Below are 16,021 nucleotides of genomic sequence, written 5' to 3' on the forward strand. Positions count from 1 at the left end.
ATGATTCACCGCCCAGAATTTCTGCCAATAACCGCCCTCTATTTCCCCCCAGTATTTTCCGCCTCAGGCGCATGCTTCGGATCTTCCTGTTTTGCTGCTGCGCTTGCTCTCCTTCATCTTCTTTGGTTCGTCCATCTGGCCATACTGATGGCTGGCTTACTTCTGTCCTCGCCCGACGTCCAGCCATTAGCCATCTGACAGGCGAAGGTCATCGGACCGGGCTTCTCATAAGCATGGCGTCCTCATTCCAGGATTCATGGCAGTGAGTCCTCTTGTTACCTCCTTTTGCAATGGCAGAGTGAGTGGTCGTTGATCAGTCGCATTATCTAGGATTGCACTTGCAGCCGAAAGCGTGCTGTCCAAGGGCCTCGCTGAGAAAGAGAAAGGGCCCGCGTTCACAGACCTATCCCACTTCTTGTCCGAGTCAGTACCTAGAAAATGTACTCCATCCGGTGCGCATCACAGATCTGACATTGTTGCTTGCTTTGTAGGTTCCGGATCGCTTGCCAGAATGCCATCCTCTTGGATTTCGACTCCGCGCGTGACGCCAATGTGGAGGATCGTCTATGGGATGCGCACCTGAAATTGAACACCCGGTTTCGCAAACGGCTAGCTCGGGTGAGTGAATATCTGTTATATGGCGTGTGGCATTTCTGATCAAAGGCACCCTGATAGTACCGCGAGGAGACCACAAAGAAAAAGCCGGTGGAGAAACGGAAGCTCGAGAAACATTACCTGGACTTTATCAAATCGAGCCAACGATTCTATCGGGGATATATCCAACATCTGTCATCGCACTTTGGCGGGATCGTGGAGTTGGAGAAAGTGGCGCGGAAATTCAGCTTCGAGAGTGAGCCCTTCCTGTGCTATCATCTCAATTACCCGGTCGCCAGGCTAACGGTGCTTCATACAGATCTCTCGGCGCAGCCTCCAACTCGTGTTTCAAGCGATCTGCGCAAGCGCATTCTTCAATCATGCCATGCGACGCTCATTCGCCTCGGAGACCTCTCCCGCTATCGTGAAGCTGAACTTGTGAGCAAGGATCGCAACTGGGGCCCTGCCATCGGATACTATGATCTTGCTTCGGTGATATATCCCGCGTCTGGGGCATCTCATAATCAATTGGCCATCATTGCTCTTGCAGATGCCAATCACCTTCGGGCTACGTACCACCTCTACCGAGCACTGTCCGCCCAGGAACCTCATCCGTCGGCGAAAGGAAACCTGGAAATTGAGTTCAAGAAGGTAATGAATGCATGGGCCAAAAGAGAGCTGATTCGACCGGAGGATGCTGGCATTCCAGGAAGAGCATTAGCTCCTTGGTTTGTCTATCTGCATGCTCAATGCTACAAGGGAACCGACTTCCCCGAGCATGATGAGCTGGAGAGTGAAGTACTTAGCCAACTTGCCGTTGATATCAGAGAGCGTTCGCTCGAAGGCACGCTCCAAAAGTTCTGCCTGGTTAACATAGCGGCAGAAGCCTTTGCCCGCACGCGAGCAACTGGTAAGTACTGGCAGCACTACTCTTTCCAAACCAGGCACTAACCAAAATTACAGATGGACCGGTTTCGAATGCTAGCGTCTTCTTTCAGCGCATCAACGTCAAGACGTTCTTCACCCTTCTGCAAATCCTATTAGTCGAACTCGAGCGATTTGCCGTCGAGGATCCGAGCAACAAAGAGAACAAGAACGGCCCGGATAAGGTGACGGTGGTTGCTCGCCGGATCTTGCCAGCACTTCGTCATTATAGTTCCTGGCTCCTGACGACCAGCGATTTCCTGGCTACACAGAAGGAAGAAATTGACTCGTCTCTTTCCATTCAAATCAAGGAGTTCTGGAAGATCTATGCGAGCACTCTGTCCCTCCTCGCATCTACGTTTGATATTGTGCGTCTTCCCGAGATTGATTACCTTTTGGAGGAAGACGAAGAAAGCCTCGGGTTTGCGCCTTTGGATCAGGAGGCTACTTCCCGCCGTTACGCCGGTGTGAATAGTCAGCCAAAGCCTCGCATGAACGACCTTGGGGTGGAACGAAGTCACCCGAACATGGAAATGCTTTATCGCATCCGCGAGTTCGTCATTGATGGACTCGACCTGGTTGTCAGAAAGGTACAATCCGTTTTTTATTTTATCTAGACATGAGTTTGACTAACATCATCACAGCAAATCCCCGTCGCCCTTGTCGATGACGAAGACAAGAAGACTTTCATCTTCCAGGAAGAAGGGCTTCCGTCTCAATTTTTCTCAAGCCCGCATGGCCATCAGCAGACACTCTCGACTGCGAGCATTCAAAGAGAGGACATCCCACAAGGAACACAAGATACGAACTCTGTTGCAGAGGGTCGGAGTATGTTTGGCGACTCTCAGTCGGCCTCGGTGTCCATGTCTGCCAATATGAACCGCATCGTCGAAGGTGTTGAGCGGCTGGTCGAGTCGGACACGTACGAGAATTCGCCCAATGACCAGCTTTCTTCCTTCCTAGGCGGAGCTGCAACCATGCCGACACCGACCCAGATTGGGCCCGACGCCAATGCTTACCCATTCAACGATCGCAGTCCGCAGGCCACGGGTACGCCTATCGGTCATGAAATTGGTCAGCCAGCAGTCAATACTCCAAGACCCGTTCTGTCTGGCTTCCCTAGCATCGGCGGCCCTAGCATCTGGAGTACTGGCTCCCCTGCTTCCGCCTCGTCACGCGGGCCGCCTCCTGGTTTGAGCCAACAGGCGCCTTTGCATCCCATGGCCACCACCAATATGAATATCCAAGAACATTCCCCGTATCGGGGGCTAGCCCAGACTCGATTTTCTGATATAGGAAGCTCATTCCCTTCCTCGCTGGTGCCCTCGCAAAACCTGTCCAGCATGCCACCCCCTGTTGGACAAGGATGGGAACGGAATCCAACCAGTCGAACGACATTTGGCGCTTTCGACGTCCCTAGCCAACCGATGTCGACTGGAACAACAGATGCTTCGTGGGCCAACAACGCCTTCATCGGCAGCAGCCTGTCTTCTGGGACTGATCCCTATAGTTCCGGTCTCAGTGGGAACCGCAAATCCGTTACTCAAATCAGCGCCATTGGCCCAACTCCGCCGTGTGGTCAAGGCGGTTGATTTCACGGCAATTTCGGGTTGTATGATACTTTCGTGCATGCAGATAGCATGCAGATTAGCACACGGATAACCGATGGCCCTTCTGAGGGCAACCTCGCTTCTTCTTAAGCTCGGCTCTTTCGACAGAACCAGTAGCCCAGTGATGTGCTCCTCTGCATTACTCTGCATCCCCCGTTCAAGCCTGCCATGACCTGTCTCCAACACCGTCGTGAGAATATTCCCAGATTACATTTTCCGGGACGAAGCTCAGCCCTATCGCCAGGTAAATTATGGTAGTGGAGCGAGTGGACAACCACGGATCCCCGGAACTCGATCTTGAGATCTTCCTTTCTTTCTATGTGGCACTTTCATCGTTGATGATGCATGCATTGCGCGTTCAACACGCGACAGAGGGAACTCGACGGCCATCGAGATGGATAGTGCAGGCGCCGTCTTCGGCAGCTCCCTTTTGCCTCGTTCAGTTTTTTGTTTTATTTTCTTTTGGCTTCCTTTCATGCGAAATGACCCCTGGTGCAAACCTTTTGTTCTTTTTTCTTTGCCTTTATTGTTTTTACTGCGGAGCCCTTTCATTCGGCGCCCGAGGTTCAGCGACTGCACTGCAGGTTGCCAAACTTCAACTGGCTTGAGGTTAGGGCTCGCCATTGTCTATGCAGATAGCGGTATTATCCCCAGGCACTTGGAAATAGCATTCCCCACATTGCCATGCTTTAAATCTCTTGAGCCTTGTAGATGGATGATTCGCAATGAGGGGAGCCCTTTTGTAGATCACCCAGCAGGCAGAGACTTATCCCTGTTGACTGCGCCGCATCTTGGGTATCTTGAATCACTATCCCCTATTTTGCCTCACTAACTCATATTCACAACAAGACCACTCACTTCACTACTAGATCTTCCCCTTGGCTATATGATCAATGGGAAAAGCGATCCAATATCTCCAGGGTGCACAACACCACCCGCTGAACGCCTCGGAAAATCCGCTTTCGCGACTATTTCCACACCCCACGGGGAGCGAGCAGCTGTCATACTATCCTTATTCATAGCGGGAATGGATTTAAAATCGAAGTTGTCCTGATTATTCTGGGTGATATGCGCAGTATTAGGAGCAAACCAGTCTACATAGGCTGGGACAGTCATTTCAAATTATTTCCACTGGAGCCAATAGTGAGGGGTTTGGGGCGGCAGTGGGTGCGGTAATAGAGGATCTAAGCTTTATACTCCTGCTATCGTTATTGATACGGGATCGGGACTGTCTGGATCCCCAGTGTATCCTCATGATGCTACTAGTAGGGGGTCCTGAAGCGCGGGTCTGCTGGATCTGTTTGGAATGAGGTCAGGCTCGGGGCGCGGAATTCCTGAGATCTACTCAGGGTGTTGATATGACCAGAGATAATGACGTGCAAGGAGAGGAGAGCTAGTAGTGCTGCAGGTTGATTACCTGGTGTGTACGTTATGACTGAAGCTATTGTCCGTTTTCTATTTGGTTTGGTTTTCAGACGAGTGTGAACTCAAGATATGGGACAAAAGAAATTGAGAGGAAAAAGGGTATAGATAGAGGGTTGAATCATCAAGCGTTGAGGGGAGTGCGAAATTCAGGTGTGGAGACATGAATTCATTGCACGAGATCAGTAGTGATATCGGGAGGTTGAAGATGATTTTGTGTTGAAGGGTGCGGGTTTGAGTTAGTTAGAGGGGCTGGTTTGTTGTGTGTTGTCTATGTGTTTCTTCGTTTCAAGGAAAGAAAGAGATAGCGGCTCTTTAGGCGCGGGAGTAGGTTTGCTTAGGGAGGGGGAACCTGTATTTAGGGTTAGTCTTTTCATCACGGGAATATATCTGATAGGGAGAACTCACGAGGTTCCCAGCTCCTGGATGCTCTTGCTGGCCAGCCATTGGCCCATGTCGATGCTGTCCTCCAGAGACTTGCCCTGCAGGATACCGGCACAGAAACCACCAGCGAAAGCGTCGCTGAAGGATTGACAGGTCAGCACATATGCAGAACTTGAGAAGATAGGGTCAATACTCACCCAGCACCAGTGGTGTCTTCGATGTCCTCCTTGGGAACCTGACGAATGGCGAACTCCTTCAGCTGGACATCACCGTTGGCCGAGGCAATGCCCACCACGGTGGGCAGAGTGCCCTGGGTGACAATGGCGATTCTGGGACGCTGGGTGTTCTTCTTGGGCAGCTGAGCGAGCTTCTTAGTGATCTCGGGGATATCTTCCGTGCCCCACTCGTGGCTGGCAGAGAAGGCACGGGCCTCGGCCTCATTGCAGAAAGTGTAGTCGGTGTAGGGCATAACGCTGTCCAGCTGGTCCTTGAAGAACTGGGGGATGAAAGGAGCGGAGAGCGAGAGCATGAAGACCTATATCAAGCCAAGTCAATCAGACAAATCCCCTTAACACCGGAACGGAACCTACCTTGTTCTTCGCAGCGGCCTCTTCGGCGAGAGCCAGAATGGCGGGCACACAGACAGTCAGATGGTAGCCACCGACATAGTACACCTGAGCCTTCTCGACCAGCGACCAGATCTGGGGCTGCTTCAGGTGCTCGATCTTGTACTCGTTGGCAGCAGCAAGGTGGGTGCACATGCTACGGTTGTGGCCGGTGATGACAACACCGCACTTGCCAGTGGGCTGGACATCATCGACACGGTACTCGGTGTGGACACCGGCCTCCTCGCAGGTCTTCTTCAGCAAGTCGGCGTACTTGTCCTTGCCGACACAGCCGATGTAGAGCACCTGATTGTCGGGGAGCATGTACTAGGAACAGAAAATTGTCAACTGATGGACCAATACCGGGATAATAATCACTATTATGCTTACCTGGGCACCACGGGCAGTGTTCTGGGCAGCACCACCGGGAATCAGCTTGGCATCCCGCGAGAGCAGCTCCTCGTAGAGACCCATGTGCTGGTCCTCGGCCAGAATGGCATCGTTATCCTTCAGGCCATACTTCTCAAGAAGGGCGGCATCACTTAAACAACACCTGTTAGTTCCAGACGATAGAATTCGAGTCAAATATCACCTACCCACGAGCCTGGATGTCTGTCGAGGGGTATGTTAGTATGAGTTAACATTCCATGTCTATCAAGGTCATCTACTCACCAAGGAGAGGGTTCTCCAAGCACAGAAGAGGGTATCCTTGGGGAGCAGCCATGATTGCAATGAAATTCGTGCAGATAAGAACACAATTGTCGGGGTGAAAAAGAGGAAGAAATCGAAAAGGTGGGCCTTGGAGGGGTTGGCGTGCGCAGTTTGGCGGCAGAAAACGGGAAGGCGGAGTACGGAGCGGCTTGCTTTCCCCTAGAAATCGACATCATCGGCTATCTGCCTGTCCTTAACTACTACGTACAAACAGCAAAGCATCATCATGGCCGACCACGCCCTGGGGGTCGCTGAGACCATCCAGACTGCCTCAATCAAGCGGCATCCATCCCCAACCCACGACATCAACCCACCCACCGCCGCCTCGGAAAAACAGCCCGTCGTCGCCGCTCCGCCCTCCGACGCCGGCAGCATTTCCTCAGACATCGTCGATGCGAGCCGAGTTGTCCGTCCTCTCCGTCGCCGACAGACTCTTCCACCTCTGCCGGACCTGCGCTTCGAGCAGAGCTACCTAGCCAGCTTGAAGGGTGCCGAGACCTGGGGACGAGTCGGGTGGATTACCGTGAGAGATCAGGTATGCCACCACGCCTGCAAAAGTACACCAAAAAAGAGAGGCTATATGACTAATGCTCGAATCGTATTGCTTAGGTCCTCCTACCCCTCATCCAAGGCACCATATGGACTCTCGCGCTGTCGGGGTGGCGGTTCTGGAACCGCAATGCCTCCCTCAGCGGGCACACGCTCGGAAGTAGGATCCGCAGGTGGTGGTACGAAGTCAACAACTGGCGTCTGCCTCAACAAGGCACCGTTCGCGAACAAACAGCCTCGCAGGTCGAAGAAGTAAGCTATCCTTTTTTCTTCCGGTGGTTGAAGTACCGTATGCGCTTGCGAGAATTCAAAAGTAACTGACGGTGTCGGAGTTTTTGCAGTTCTACACGAGCCAATTTTCGAATACGGGCTCGGATTAATCCAAAAGTTGGTGTGATAGATTGCGTAAGGAGCGTTTGACCAGGGTGATGACTCGTGGTTTTGCATAATTGGCGTTGAGGGTTTGGCAGTTTTTCCTTCGCATTTTCTATATCCCTCGTTTTGCAGCAGATTGGATTTTTTACTGTCTCGACAGGGGGCTGAAGATAGACTCTGTCTGGTCTTTATTTACATGTAATATCACATATTCGACTTGGGCTAGATGACATGGTGGCTTACAAGAAGAAAATGGCATGGATGAGCATCTTTTTATTAGCAAGAGTTCTCATGTATAAAGTACAGCAATTGGACGAGAGTCGCCGTCGTCACACAAATCCCCTGGCGAACCAATAGGGCAGAGTGGTTGGATTTGACTAGTTCATTTTGCATGAAATATCCACTCCTGTTGGCGGGTTCAAGGCAGCACCAAATAGCACAATACGGACACCTAGTGCGGCGGATTTCCTCCTTGAAAGAAAGGGGACTGCGTCGGAGGCATCCCAGGTGGATAGTAAGAACCAGGCTCAGCTGGTTTGGCCTGGGTAACGCCGTTTGATTCTGCCGGTTGCGTATGTTTGGGTGTCTCGAGAGGAGCAGGACCGCTCATTGGTGCAGACGGCATTGAAGGCGCTACCACTGTCGGTCTCTGGCTATCAGTCCCATAGAACGACGGCGGATGCGGAGCAGGTGGCCCAGGAGTCATAGCAGATGCATTCATGGCGGGAGGTCGTGAAAATGATTGAGGGTGTGCAACGGGATGCAAATGCGCGGTCATTGGGGGCAGCTGGGGTTTGGCCTCTTGGGACGGAGGTGTAGGTGTCAGGGAAGACGCATTCATAATCTGTGCCGGCTGAGGAGCCCAGTGTAGTGGTGGAGCAGAATGCATTGCCATGCCAGGCATGGGAGCTTGTCGCATGGTTTCTGAATAGTACTGCGCTGCAGACACCGGAGCGGGTGGTGGCTGGATGGGCGGGAGATGAGTAGACAGGCTCCCCGGCGGTCCTGTGTCTGTAATGCTCTTCGTCTGCAGATCTTGTGCAGGTGGTGGCGGCTTGTCGACCGGGACTTTGGGGGCATTTTCTTTGCCATAGCGAAGCTGTACCACGAGGCTTTGGGGCTCCCCGTTGATGATTGATTCATCTCCGCTCACATCTTCCTCATCTTCATCGTCACCTTCCAAGTCATTCTCCTCCTCTTCATCTTCACCGCTCCTCCACTCGTTTCCGCTGGAATTACCCTCGGCTTCTGACGCATCTTCCAAATCCTCGACATTGTATCCCGAGTATCCATTAGGATTCAGCGAAGTCCGGATCCTTTGCGACCTCGGGGCGTCGTCTTCTTCAGAATCTTCCCTCTGGCCACTGTGCAACGATGCACCATAAAGGCCTCCAGCACGGGATCGGATCTGCCGGCCACTCGCGGTGAACCGAGGACCATCCGTTTCGTCTGCTGAGGGTACATTGCGATTTGACCGTCTCGTTGATGGTAAGCCATCGGAGAAGAGATCCTCGTCATCAGAATAGGTATACTTCAGCCTCTTGCCACGCGTGCGACCTTCGTAGAGGGAAAAGCCCGGCTCGGGCCGAGAAAAAGCAGCTTTGCGAGCAAGACGATAGTCGCGGCGTTTCCGTTTCTAGTGGATGTGTATTAGCACAGTTAATCCGGCTACTTGAATGAATTGACTTACCTCTTCTGATGCCTCAAACCGAGGAATGGCGGCCCGAATTCTCTCACACAGTTTCTTCGAATTGGTTCCTTTCTCCTCTCCCAGCTTGTCCGCAACAGCCTGCAGCTCTGGAATAGTTCCTGCGATACTCCACCAAGTGATATGCTTCAGAGCCGGGTTGCTCTCTCGATACAACCGGAAGTTGGTATCATCTTGTCCCTCGATGAGCCAATACCGGCGTTTGAGGCTATCACGGCCCCATGATTGAACGGATAAAGGCTGGTTGAGATCATCGTCGTGACGCGCCTGTTTGTAAGATTCCTTGATCTTTGCCTGAACCGCCTCAGAGGACGACAGAGACCAGAGAATGAGGGCTTTGAGCAATTGCAACTGTAAAAATAATCAATGGTGTGGACATGTGGCGGTAAGACCGTGAGACCTACGCGCTCTTCGGGCGACAGGGTCGCAAAGGTGCGTCCGCCATGAAGGGGGTTCTTGCCCTGCCACTCCTTTGGCCACTGCGCCGCATGTGTCTGGACTGCTTCTTCGAGAGGGCGCGTGTAATGATTCCGCCTGTAAAAGCCGGGAAATCGCATTAGCTTGTGTTCTCCAGTGCAATTGGGGCTCCGTGGAAGCTTCGACTTCTCCCCACATGGAGGTATTTGGGTGGCGACCATACTCAACATCCTTCTTGCGGTTCAGCACAAGTCCCAGCAATGCGCATAATAATCTCTCAATGTAGTCGCCCGGGGGAGACTCCTCTACGCCTCGCTCGATATCCTGGGGGCCGTAGTGTGGCACATGGCGAGGGAACACATCGTGGAAACGCGCGCGGAACATGACAATGAACTAAAAGTTGCGACAACTCAGCAAACGTGTCCCAACACAGGGTGAACGCGTCATGGACGTGTCGATCCAACAAGGAAATCTCTCCTAAGACTCACCGCGATGCTCGGGTTGTCCGCTAGAACGTATTCATGAGGTGGTGAGGGCTCCCGTTTGGGCGGCGGTGTTTCGGACTTCTGCTTCTTGAAGTACTTGGTGATGCCGACCGGCTCCTCATCTGCCATAGCCTCGTCGTCTGTCGGTGGTGCTGACGACAGCGATGAAACGTCTGAAAGCGACATGGTTGGATGTGGTTGGTGGGTGGTGGTGTTGAAGGGGGAGAGAACGTGAGTTGAGTCCGAAGTGAGTCCCGTGTATCGCGCCTTCACTCCAACGCCCGATCGATTATTTTATGGGATTCCTACGCCACCAGGGATGGCTTTGTCATTGGTTATTTTGAAAGGGAAATAGCTAGTTTTCTTCTTTTTATTTTGAAGCATTATAGACACTTTCGAATGTTGTATATCGATCTATATCGCCAGCACTGAACAAGTTGGTCGACCCGAGATGTTCAGACTGGTTCACAAACCATTTCGCGATCTTCAAATCGGTCAAATACCATCGCCGAACAGCTCGTCGTGCAATCACTTTGCCTAGTAACTCCTCCGATCTCAACCCTATTTCCGATCATGGCGGGTCATGTGACTCTGGTCTTACATAATGCCGGCTAGTCCCGTTTGGGCTAGGTTAGCGACCGCACGCAAAAGCCCACAGTCCGGGAACTCGATTTTCTCAACCCTCAACAAGCCCATCACATCAAGGTACGCCCACCACCACCACTTTTCCTGCTGCCACCTACGACGATACTGACACACACTCCTTCCAGACAGTCGCCATGGGTCGCGTCATTCGCAACCAGAGGAAGGGCCGTGGTTCCATTTTCAGTGAGTCCGACCGCATCAATCCCGGATGAAAGTGCGCTGCACTGTCGAGCATGGAGCAGCGAGGAAAACTCGAGTCTGGGACAAAATGGTAAAAAAGGGAATTGAGTGCTGATGTCCTTTTTTTTCTCTACTTGCAGCGGCCAACACCCGTCTCAACAAGGCGCCTGCCCAGTTCCGTACCCTCGACTATGCCGAGCGTCATGGCTACACCCGCGGTGTCGTGAAGGAGATCATCCACGACGCCGGCCGTGGTGCTCCCCTCGCCAAGGTCCAGTTCCGCCACCCCTACAAGTTCAAGATGGTTACCGAGACCTTCATCGCCAACGAGGGCATGTACACCGGCCAGTTCATCTACGCCGGCAAGAACGCTGCCCTGACCGTCGGCAACGTCCTGCCCCTGGGCTCCATGCCCGAGGGTACCGTCGTGACCAACGTCGAGGAGAAGGCTGGTGACCGTGGTGCTCTGGGCCGTACCTCCGGCAACTACGTGACCGTCATTGGCCACAACCCCGACGAGGGCAAGACCCGTGTCAAGCTGCCCTCCGGTGCCAAGAAGGTGGTCAAGAACACCGCCCGTGGTATGGTTGGTATCGTCGCCGGTGGTGGCCGTACCGACAAGCCCCTGCTCAAGGCTTCGCGCGCCAAGCACAAGTTCGCCGTCAAGCGCAACTCGTGGCCCAAGACTCGTGGTGTTGCCATGAACCCCGTCGATCATGTAAGTTCCCACATATTTTTTGTTGTGTTCATCGCTGACATGCCCTTCTACAGCCTCACGGTGGTGGTAACCACCAGCACATTGGTAAGGCGTCGACCATCTCCCGCTACGCCGCCAAGGGTCAGAAGGCCGGTCTCATCGCTGCCCGGCGGACCGGTCTGCTCCGTGGTACCCAGAAGGTCAAGGACTAAGGGTATTCTGGCACGGAGTTTGTGTTGTGATGGGTTGAAAATGGACTTCTGCTATGAGACTTATGTATCTAGGCGACTGCGGATGAGCGTCCCACGCACCCTTAGCGAATTAAGGCTGTGGTCATCATCTTTTTTCTCAACCTGGGACGGAAGCAGAAGCAAAAAGGCCCGTGGGGGCACTGAAATGACATACCTTTTCGAATCTTCAGTTCTTCCACTGGTAGTGGGCCATTGTAGGGCTCCGTGTACATCCAAATGTAGCAAGTCACTGGCCATGTAGGAGTAACGTCATTCCATGGACCGGGCCTTCTAAAATTATAATCTTCATGGATTTTTGCGATACCTAAATGTATCATGCCGATCGGGTTGAAAATATATATCCGAAGCCCGTTTCTACACAACCGTCCAGTTGGAAATCAAATCCATCCCTGCACCCTATGTATCCATAACTATAGTAGTAGTGCATTAAGTATCTAACCATCCCAGACTATTCCCACTGACCTATCAACGCCCAAACGGCAATGACAAAGTCGCTGATCTCAAAGTGACCAATCAACGGCCACTCCCGAGCCCATTATTAACTCACCTTCCGTCAGTGCCTTCACTTTCACTCCCATCACCAGCAAACAACCCAGAGAGAACAGGCCATCTGATATACAGTACTCTACAATCATTATATCATCCCACCATGCTCCAACCCCCCAACCCACCACAAAAGATCCCCCGCCTCCCCCCATCGGGCCAAACCCTCGACGCCGCAGCCCGGTGGCAAGCCCTCGTAAACCGGGACTCCAGCATCAACACCTTCGTTTACGCCGTCCTCACCACCAAAATCTACTGCCGACCAGCCTGTCCAGGCCGGCTGGCACGCCGCGCCAACGTGCTGTTCTTCGACACGCCGACCCAGGCCGAGCACGCCGGGTTCCGGGCCTGTAAGCGCTGCCGCCCGCAATACGCGGGACGCGCGGCGTCTCAGAGTGACCCCCAAACCGTGCTGGTCCAAACCGCCTGCGCGTCCATCCGTGACCTCCTGTCCAAGGGCCTGAAACCGCCGCGGCTTTATGATCTGGCTGCTGCGGCGGGCTTGACGCCGAGTCACTTTCATCGCGTGTTTAAGAAACGGGTTGGCGTTACGCCGGGCCAGTATGCCGCTGATTTTGTCCAGTCGCGTGTGAGTCTGGGGGTTGATGAGGGCTCCTCTGATACATTGTCGTCAGGCATGCTTGACTCGTCGTCATCACCATCATCCTCTGTGTCAGGGCTAGGTGGTGGCGGGGATGGCGAGCGCCTGGATTGGAATCTTGATTGGAATCTGGGAGGGGAGAAGGGAGTGGAGGGGGTTTCAGACAGTCTAGGAGTGGTGGATGAGGCAATATTGTGGAATGACTTTGATGTATGGTTGAGTGGTGAGCCGGCCATTCATATTGATCCGCGGATGCTGGGAGGCATTGAATCAAATCTATAAGTAATAAGGACAATAATATAACGGTGCAAATACCATCTATCTTTACTCTTTTCACCACCACCTAGGTCCATTCTAGGAGGCTGTAAGGGTGGAACCGTCCACCAGATACCCAGGCCCGCATCCGGGCATTCATCAGTGGTGGCAACATCCCAAATCTTAACTGCACACTTATAATTAGTTCACCAATAGGCATGGCTCACCCCCACTACCCCCGGCCCACCAACGCGTGTCACGGCTGTGCCCGTCTCACTGTTTTCGTGGTTGTCCCCTGAAACACTGGCTCTGGGAGTTTCAGTTCTGGCTTGGGCGGCAATCCCAAGGGCCAGAAGGGCTTTGTTGGTCAATCACAATCAGAACAATCGGAGTGATAATAATAGCCTAGGAATCACCATCTACTTCTCTCCTAGTTAGTCCTGTAGACACCTCAAGAGTCCCCACCGATCAACCTGAATGCATCCCGAATAACTTTGGTGGCGCCAGTCCTTAATCAATGTGCGCAACCCCCTTGGCATGACAGCCTCCCTTCTTTTCTTTCTTCCTTTCTTCCACCACACTGCTCCCTCCCCCTTCCTTTCTCTCTTTCTGCCACACATACACACTCTTTTCATCCAGTATACTAGTATCGGCTTGCAAATTCATTAATCCCACTGCGTTCCTTAATTACCTGCAGACCCCCCGATCGGCACCGATCTCTTTGCCCCACCACCACATCCACCATGAATGTCAACAAGCGCATCGGTCGCCTCAAGCAATGGGCCGGCGAGCGCATGGGCGGCGAGGTGAAGACCAATCTCTCTGACAATTTCAAGGCCATGGAAACGGAAATGGCCGTGCGCCATGAAGGTATGACAGTATGGATGACATGACCCCCCGAACCAGCGCTGATGCTAGATCTCTCCAGGCGTTGACCGCATCCACAAATCCATGACCGGATACGTCAAGGCCCTCTCGAAGCGCAATGAGGGCGACGACAAGGAGAAGACCCTCCCCATTGCCCACCTGGGAAGCAGCATGGTTGCCCACGGCGAAGATTTCGACTGCAGCTCCGAATACGGCCAGTGCTTGACCAGTAAGTGGTGACAGCGACATTCTAGAGAGCCTTGATCTCTGACTAGCGTATTAGTGTTGGGTCGGACGGAAGAACGCATCGCACGTGTCCAGGAAGCCTATATTGCGCAGGCGACTTCGGGCTGGCTTGAATCCCTGGAGAGATCGCTGGCCCAGATGAAAGAATACCAGCAGGCGCGCAAAAAGCTCGACAGCCGTCGATTGGCATATGATACCTCGCTCTCGAAAATGCAAAAGGCGAAGCGAGAGGATTTCCGGGTGGAGGAAGAGCTGCGCACGCAGAAGATCAAATACGAGGAGGCCAACGACGACGTGCTGCGCCGCATGCAAGATATCCGGGACTCGGAGCCCGAAAATGTCATGGATCTGGGCACGTTCCTGGACGCTCAATTGGAATATCACGAGCGGTGCCGTGAGGCGCTCCTTCAACTCAAGAACGAGTGGCCTGGCGGGTAAGATCGGCACTCTTCATCTTCTCCAGCAAATGTTGACCCCTTTTACAGGTCCAGTTCAGGGCAGACTACGGCGCGTCGCACCCGAGCCCGTTCCAATACCGGCAGTTCGCTCCAGCAGCGATACGATCCTCTTCAGGAAGAGATCACGAATGTTACAGAGAGTCGGCCCACGATCCGCTCCCACAAGACCATGTCGATGTACATTGCAGACTCGCCTGCACGCGATCCTCAGCCGATCAGCAATGGGCACTCCCGCCCGAGTTTCAACCGCACCCCCACCTTCGAAGGGCCCGCCCAGCTGCGCCAGGAACAGACCCCAACACCGTGGGTGCAGCGGGCTGCGAGTGACCTGACTGTTCGCCACAGTGTCCATCTTGGCAGCGGCAGATTCCCTGGCGAGCCCTACGCCGACTCCGAGGGCAGTTCCTACGGCCGGTCTAGCCCCGAGCGCACATATGGTAACAACCGATCGATCTCGCCCGCGACCTCGCACTGCAGCAGCGTGGCCTCTCGACGGCCAAGCTCGAATGCTTTGAATGGGACGACTGGCTTGGCCAAGAAGGCGCCTCCTCCGCCTCCGCCTTCGCGGGCCAAGAAGCCCCCGCCCCCACCACCGCCCATGAAACGCAGTTTGGTTGCTGCTGGTGATGCGTAGGGAGGATTGACGACGAATAGTGTTTGGTATCGAGCGTGGGGTCTGGGAGTTTGTGGTTCTAATGGTTTATGACTGGGTATGACGGGTCGGGTTATGAATATTGTTATATCCTTCGTTCTTTTATTGGGAGATGGGTGCGAGTGTTGCTTTATTGCTAGTATAGGGAAAAGAAACCATTGCTTCAAATGAATTGTTACACGTTGGCAACATTACTCTAACTACAGTAGCAAGTTACGTCAGTGGTTTTCGTCTTTACTCCGAAGATGTAATCAGCGTCTTTGCAGGGGTTTGATATCTCCAGATATCTCTAACTTGATCTCATCTCCGTCTTGCTTGACTGGAATCACCCTGCCAGGCAAATGTCTTCGGTAGAGAGGTAGACCGAGGCTCTGCTGAGATTTTCCAGACTTGAGTCCATCACTACTCAAAAACAACCGTTAGCATGTGTATGTCTAAATAATCCCGGCCCGTGTTGGTTGTAGACTTAGCCCGAAACGAACTAATCAGGGAGCTACTCAATGTAGTGCCGTACATAGCTTAATCATCGTTTCAAATTAGATTAGTTCAGACATATGTTTTGTATTTACTTCAGGCTACCTAGCTTAAAGGTCACGGCGCGAGGTCTGTGATTAGACAATTATACTTGGCTTCCAAGTTGACTTGCCGCTGCCATTCGAATCTTCCTACCACCACCAATCTGTAGAATCTACCATGTTGTGATTCATCTACTCCCCACTGCCATCCATCTTCCTCTTCACCATCACCAAAGCCCTATAGATCTGTACGACTTTGTAGGCAGTACTCCATGACCGCCACACCGTAATTGTAGTCATGCTGACTCAGATCGTTCGTTTCAACTG

At 53.0% G+C, this 16,021-nt stretch overlaps 7 protein-coding genes across 7 annotated transcripts; 5 read left to right on the top strand and 2 right to left on the bottom strand.

Moving 5' to 3' along the window:
• Positions 1-233: 233 nt before the first annotated feature.
• N7474_002057 (uncharacterized protein) lies at positions 234-3,110 on the top strand (the record flags this gene model as incomplete). The annotated part of the gene is made up of 6 exons (XM_057193472.1): positions 234-262; positions 331-423; positions 492-618; positions 676-1,504; positions 1,558-2,108; positions 2,163-3,110. 6 exons carry the CDS (start codon positions 234-236, stop codon positions 3,108-3,110), a joined length of 2,577 nt encoding a protein of 858 aa, XP_057058425.1.
• A 1,844-nt stretch (positions 3,111-4,954) lies between these two features.
• On the bottom strand, positions 4,955-6,263 carry N7474_002058 (adenosine kinase; the record flags this gene model as incomplete). The annotated part of the gene is made up of 5 exons (XM_057193473.1): positions 4,955-5,105; positions 5,132-5,469; positions 5,525-5,866; positions 5,930-6,092; positions 6,208-6,263. 5 exons carry the CDS (start codon positions 6,261-6,263, stop codon positions 4,955-4,957), a joined length of 1,050 nt encoding a protein of 349 aa, XP_057058426.1.
• Positions 6,264-6,476: 213 nt separating this feature from the next.
• On the top strand, positions 6,477-7,179 carry N7474_002059 (DUF1770 domain-containing protein; the record flags this gene model as incomplete). Its single annotated transcript, XM_057193474.1, has 3 exons — positions 6,477-6,785; positions 6,860-7,051; positions 7,132-7,179. The coding sequence occupies 3 exons, from the start codon at positions 6,477-6,479 to the stop codon at positions 7,177-7,179; spliced, it is 549 nt and encodes a 182-aa protein (XP_057058427.1).
• A 446-nt stretch (positions 7,180-7,625) lies between these two features.
• N7474_002060 (uncharacterized protein) lies at positions 7,626-9,970 on the bottom strand (the record flags this gene model as incomplete). Its single annotated transcript, XM_057193475.1, has 5 exons — positions 7,626-8,810; positions 8,865-9,233; positions 9,287-9,416; positions 9,523-9,692; positions 9,788-9,970. 5 exons carry the CDS (start codon positions 9,968-9,970, stop codon positions 7,626-7,628), a joined length of 2,037 nt encoding a protein of 678 aa, XP_057058428.1.
• Positions 9,971-10,563: 593 nt separating this feature from the next.
• Positions 10,564-11,518, top strand: N7474_002061 (60S ribosomal protein uL2; the record flags this gene model as incomplete). Its single annotated transcript, XM_057193476.1, has 3 exons — positions 10,564-10,612; positions 10,750-11,327; positions 11,381-11,518. The coding sequence occupies 3 exons, from the start codon at positions 10,564-10,566 to the stop codon at positions 11,516-11,518; spliced, it is 765 nt and encodes a 254-aa protein (XP_057058429.1).
• Positions 11,519-12,206: 688 nt separating this feature from the next.
• mpt (putative DNA repair and transcription factor Ada) lies at positions 12,207-12,983 on the top strand (the record flags this gene model as incomplete). The annotated part of the gene is made up of 1 exon (XM_057193477.1): positions 12,207-12,983. One exon carries the CDS (start codon positions 12,207-12,209, stop codon positions 12,981-12,983), a length of 777 nt encoding a protein of 258 aa, XP_057058430.1.
• Positions 12,984-13,699: 716 nt separating this feature from the next.
• On the top strand, positions 13,700-15,161 carry N7474_002063 (uncharacterized protein; the record flags this gene model as incomplete). Its single annotated transcript, XM_057193478.1, has 4 exons — positions 13,700-13,826; positions 13,885-14,052; positions 14,107-14,503; positions 14,555-15,161. 4 exons carry the CDS (start codon positions 13,700-13,702, stop codon positions 15,159-15,161), a joined length of 1,299 nt encoding a protein of 432 aa, XP_057058431.1.
• Positions 15,162-16,021: the final 860 nt, after the last annotated feature.

The sequence above is a fragment of the Penicillium riverlandense genome (assembly GCF_028828495.1).
Source record: "Penicillium riverlandense strain IBT 135883 chromosome Unknown utg000001l_segment0_segment0, whole genome shotgun sequence".
Lineage (NCBI taxonomy): Eukaryota > Fungi > Ascomycota > Eurotiomycetes > Eurotiales > Aspergillaceae > Penicillium > Penicillium riverlandense.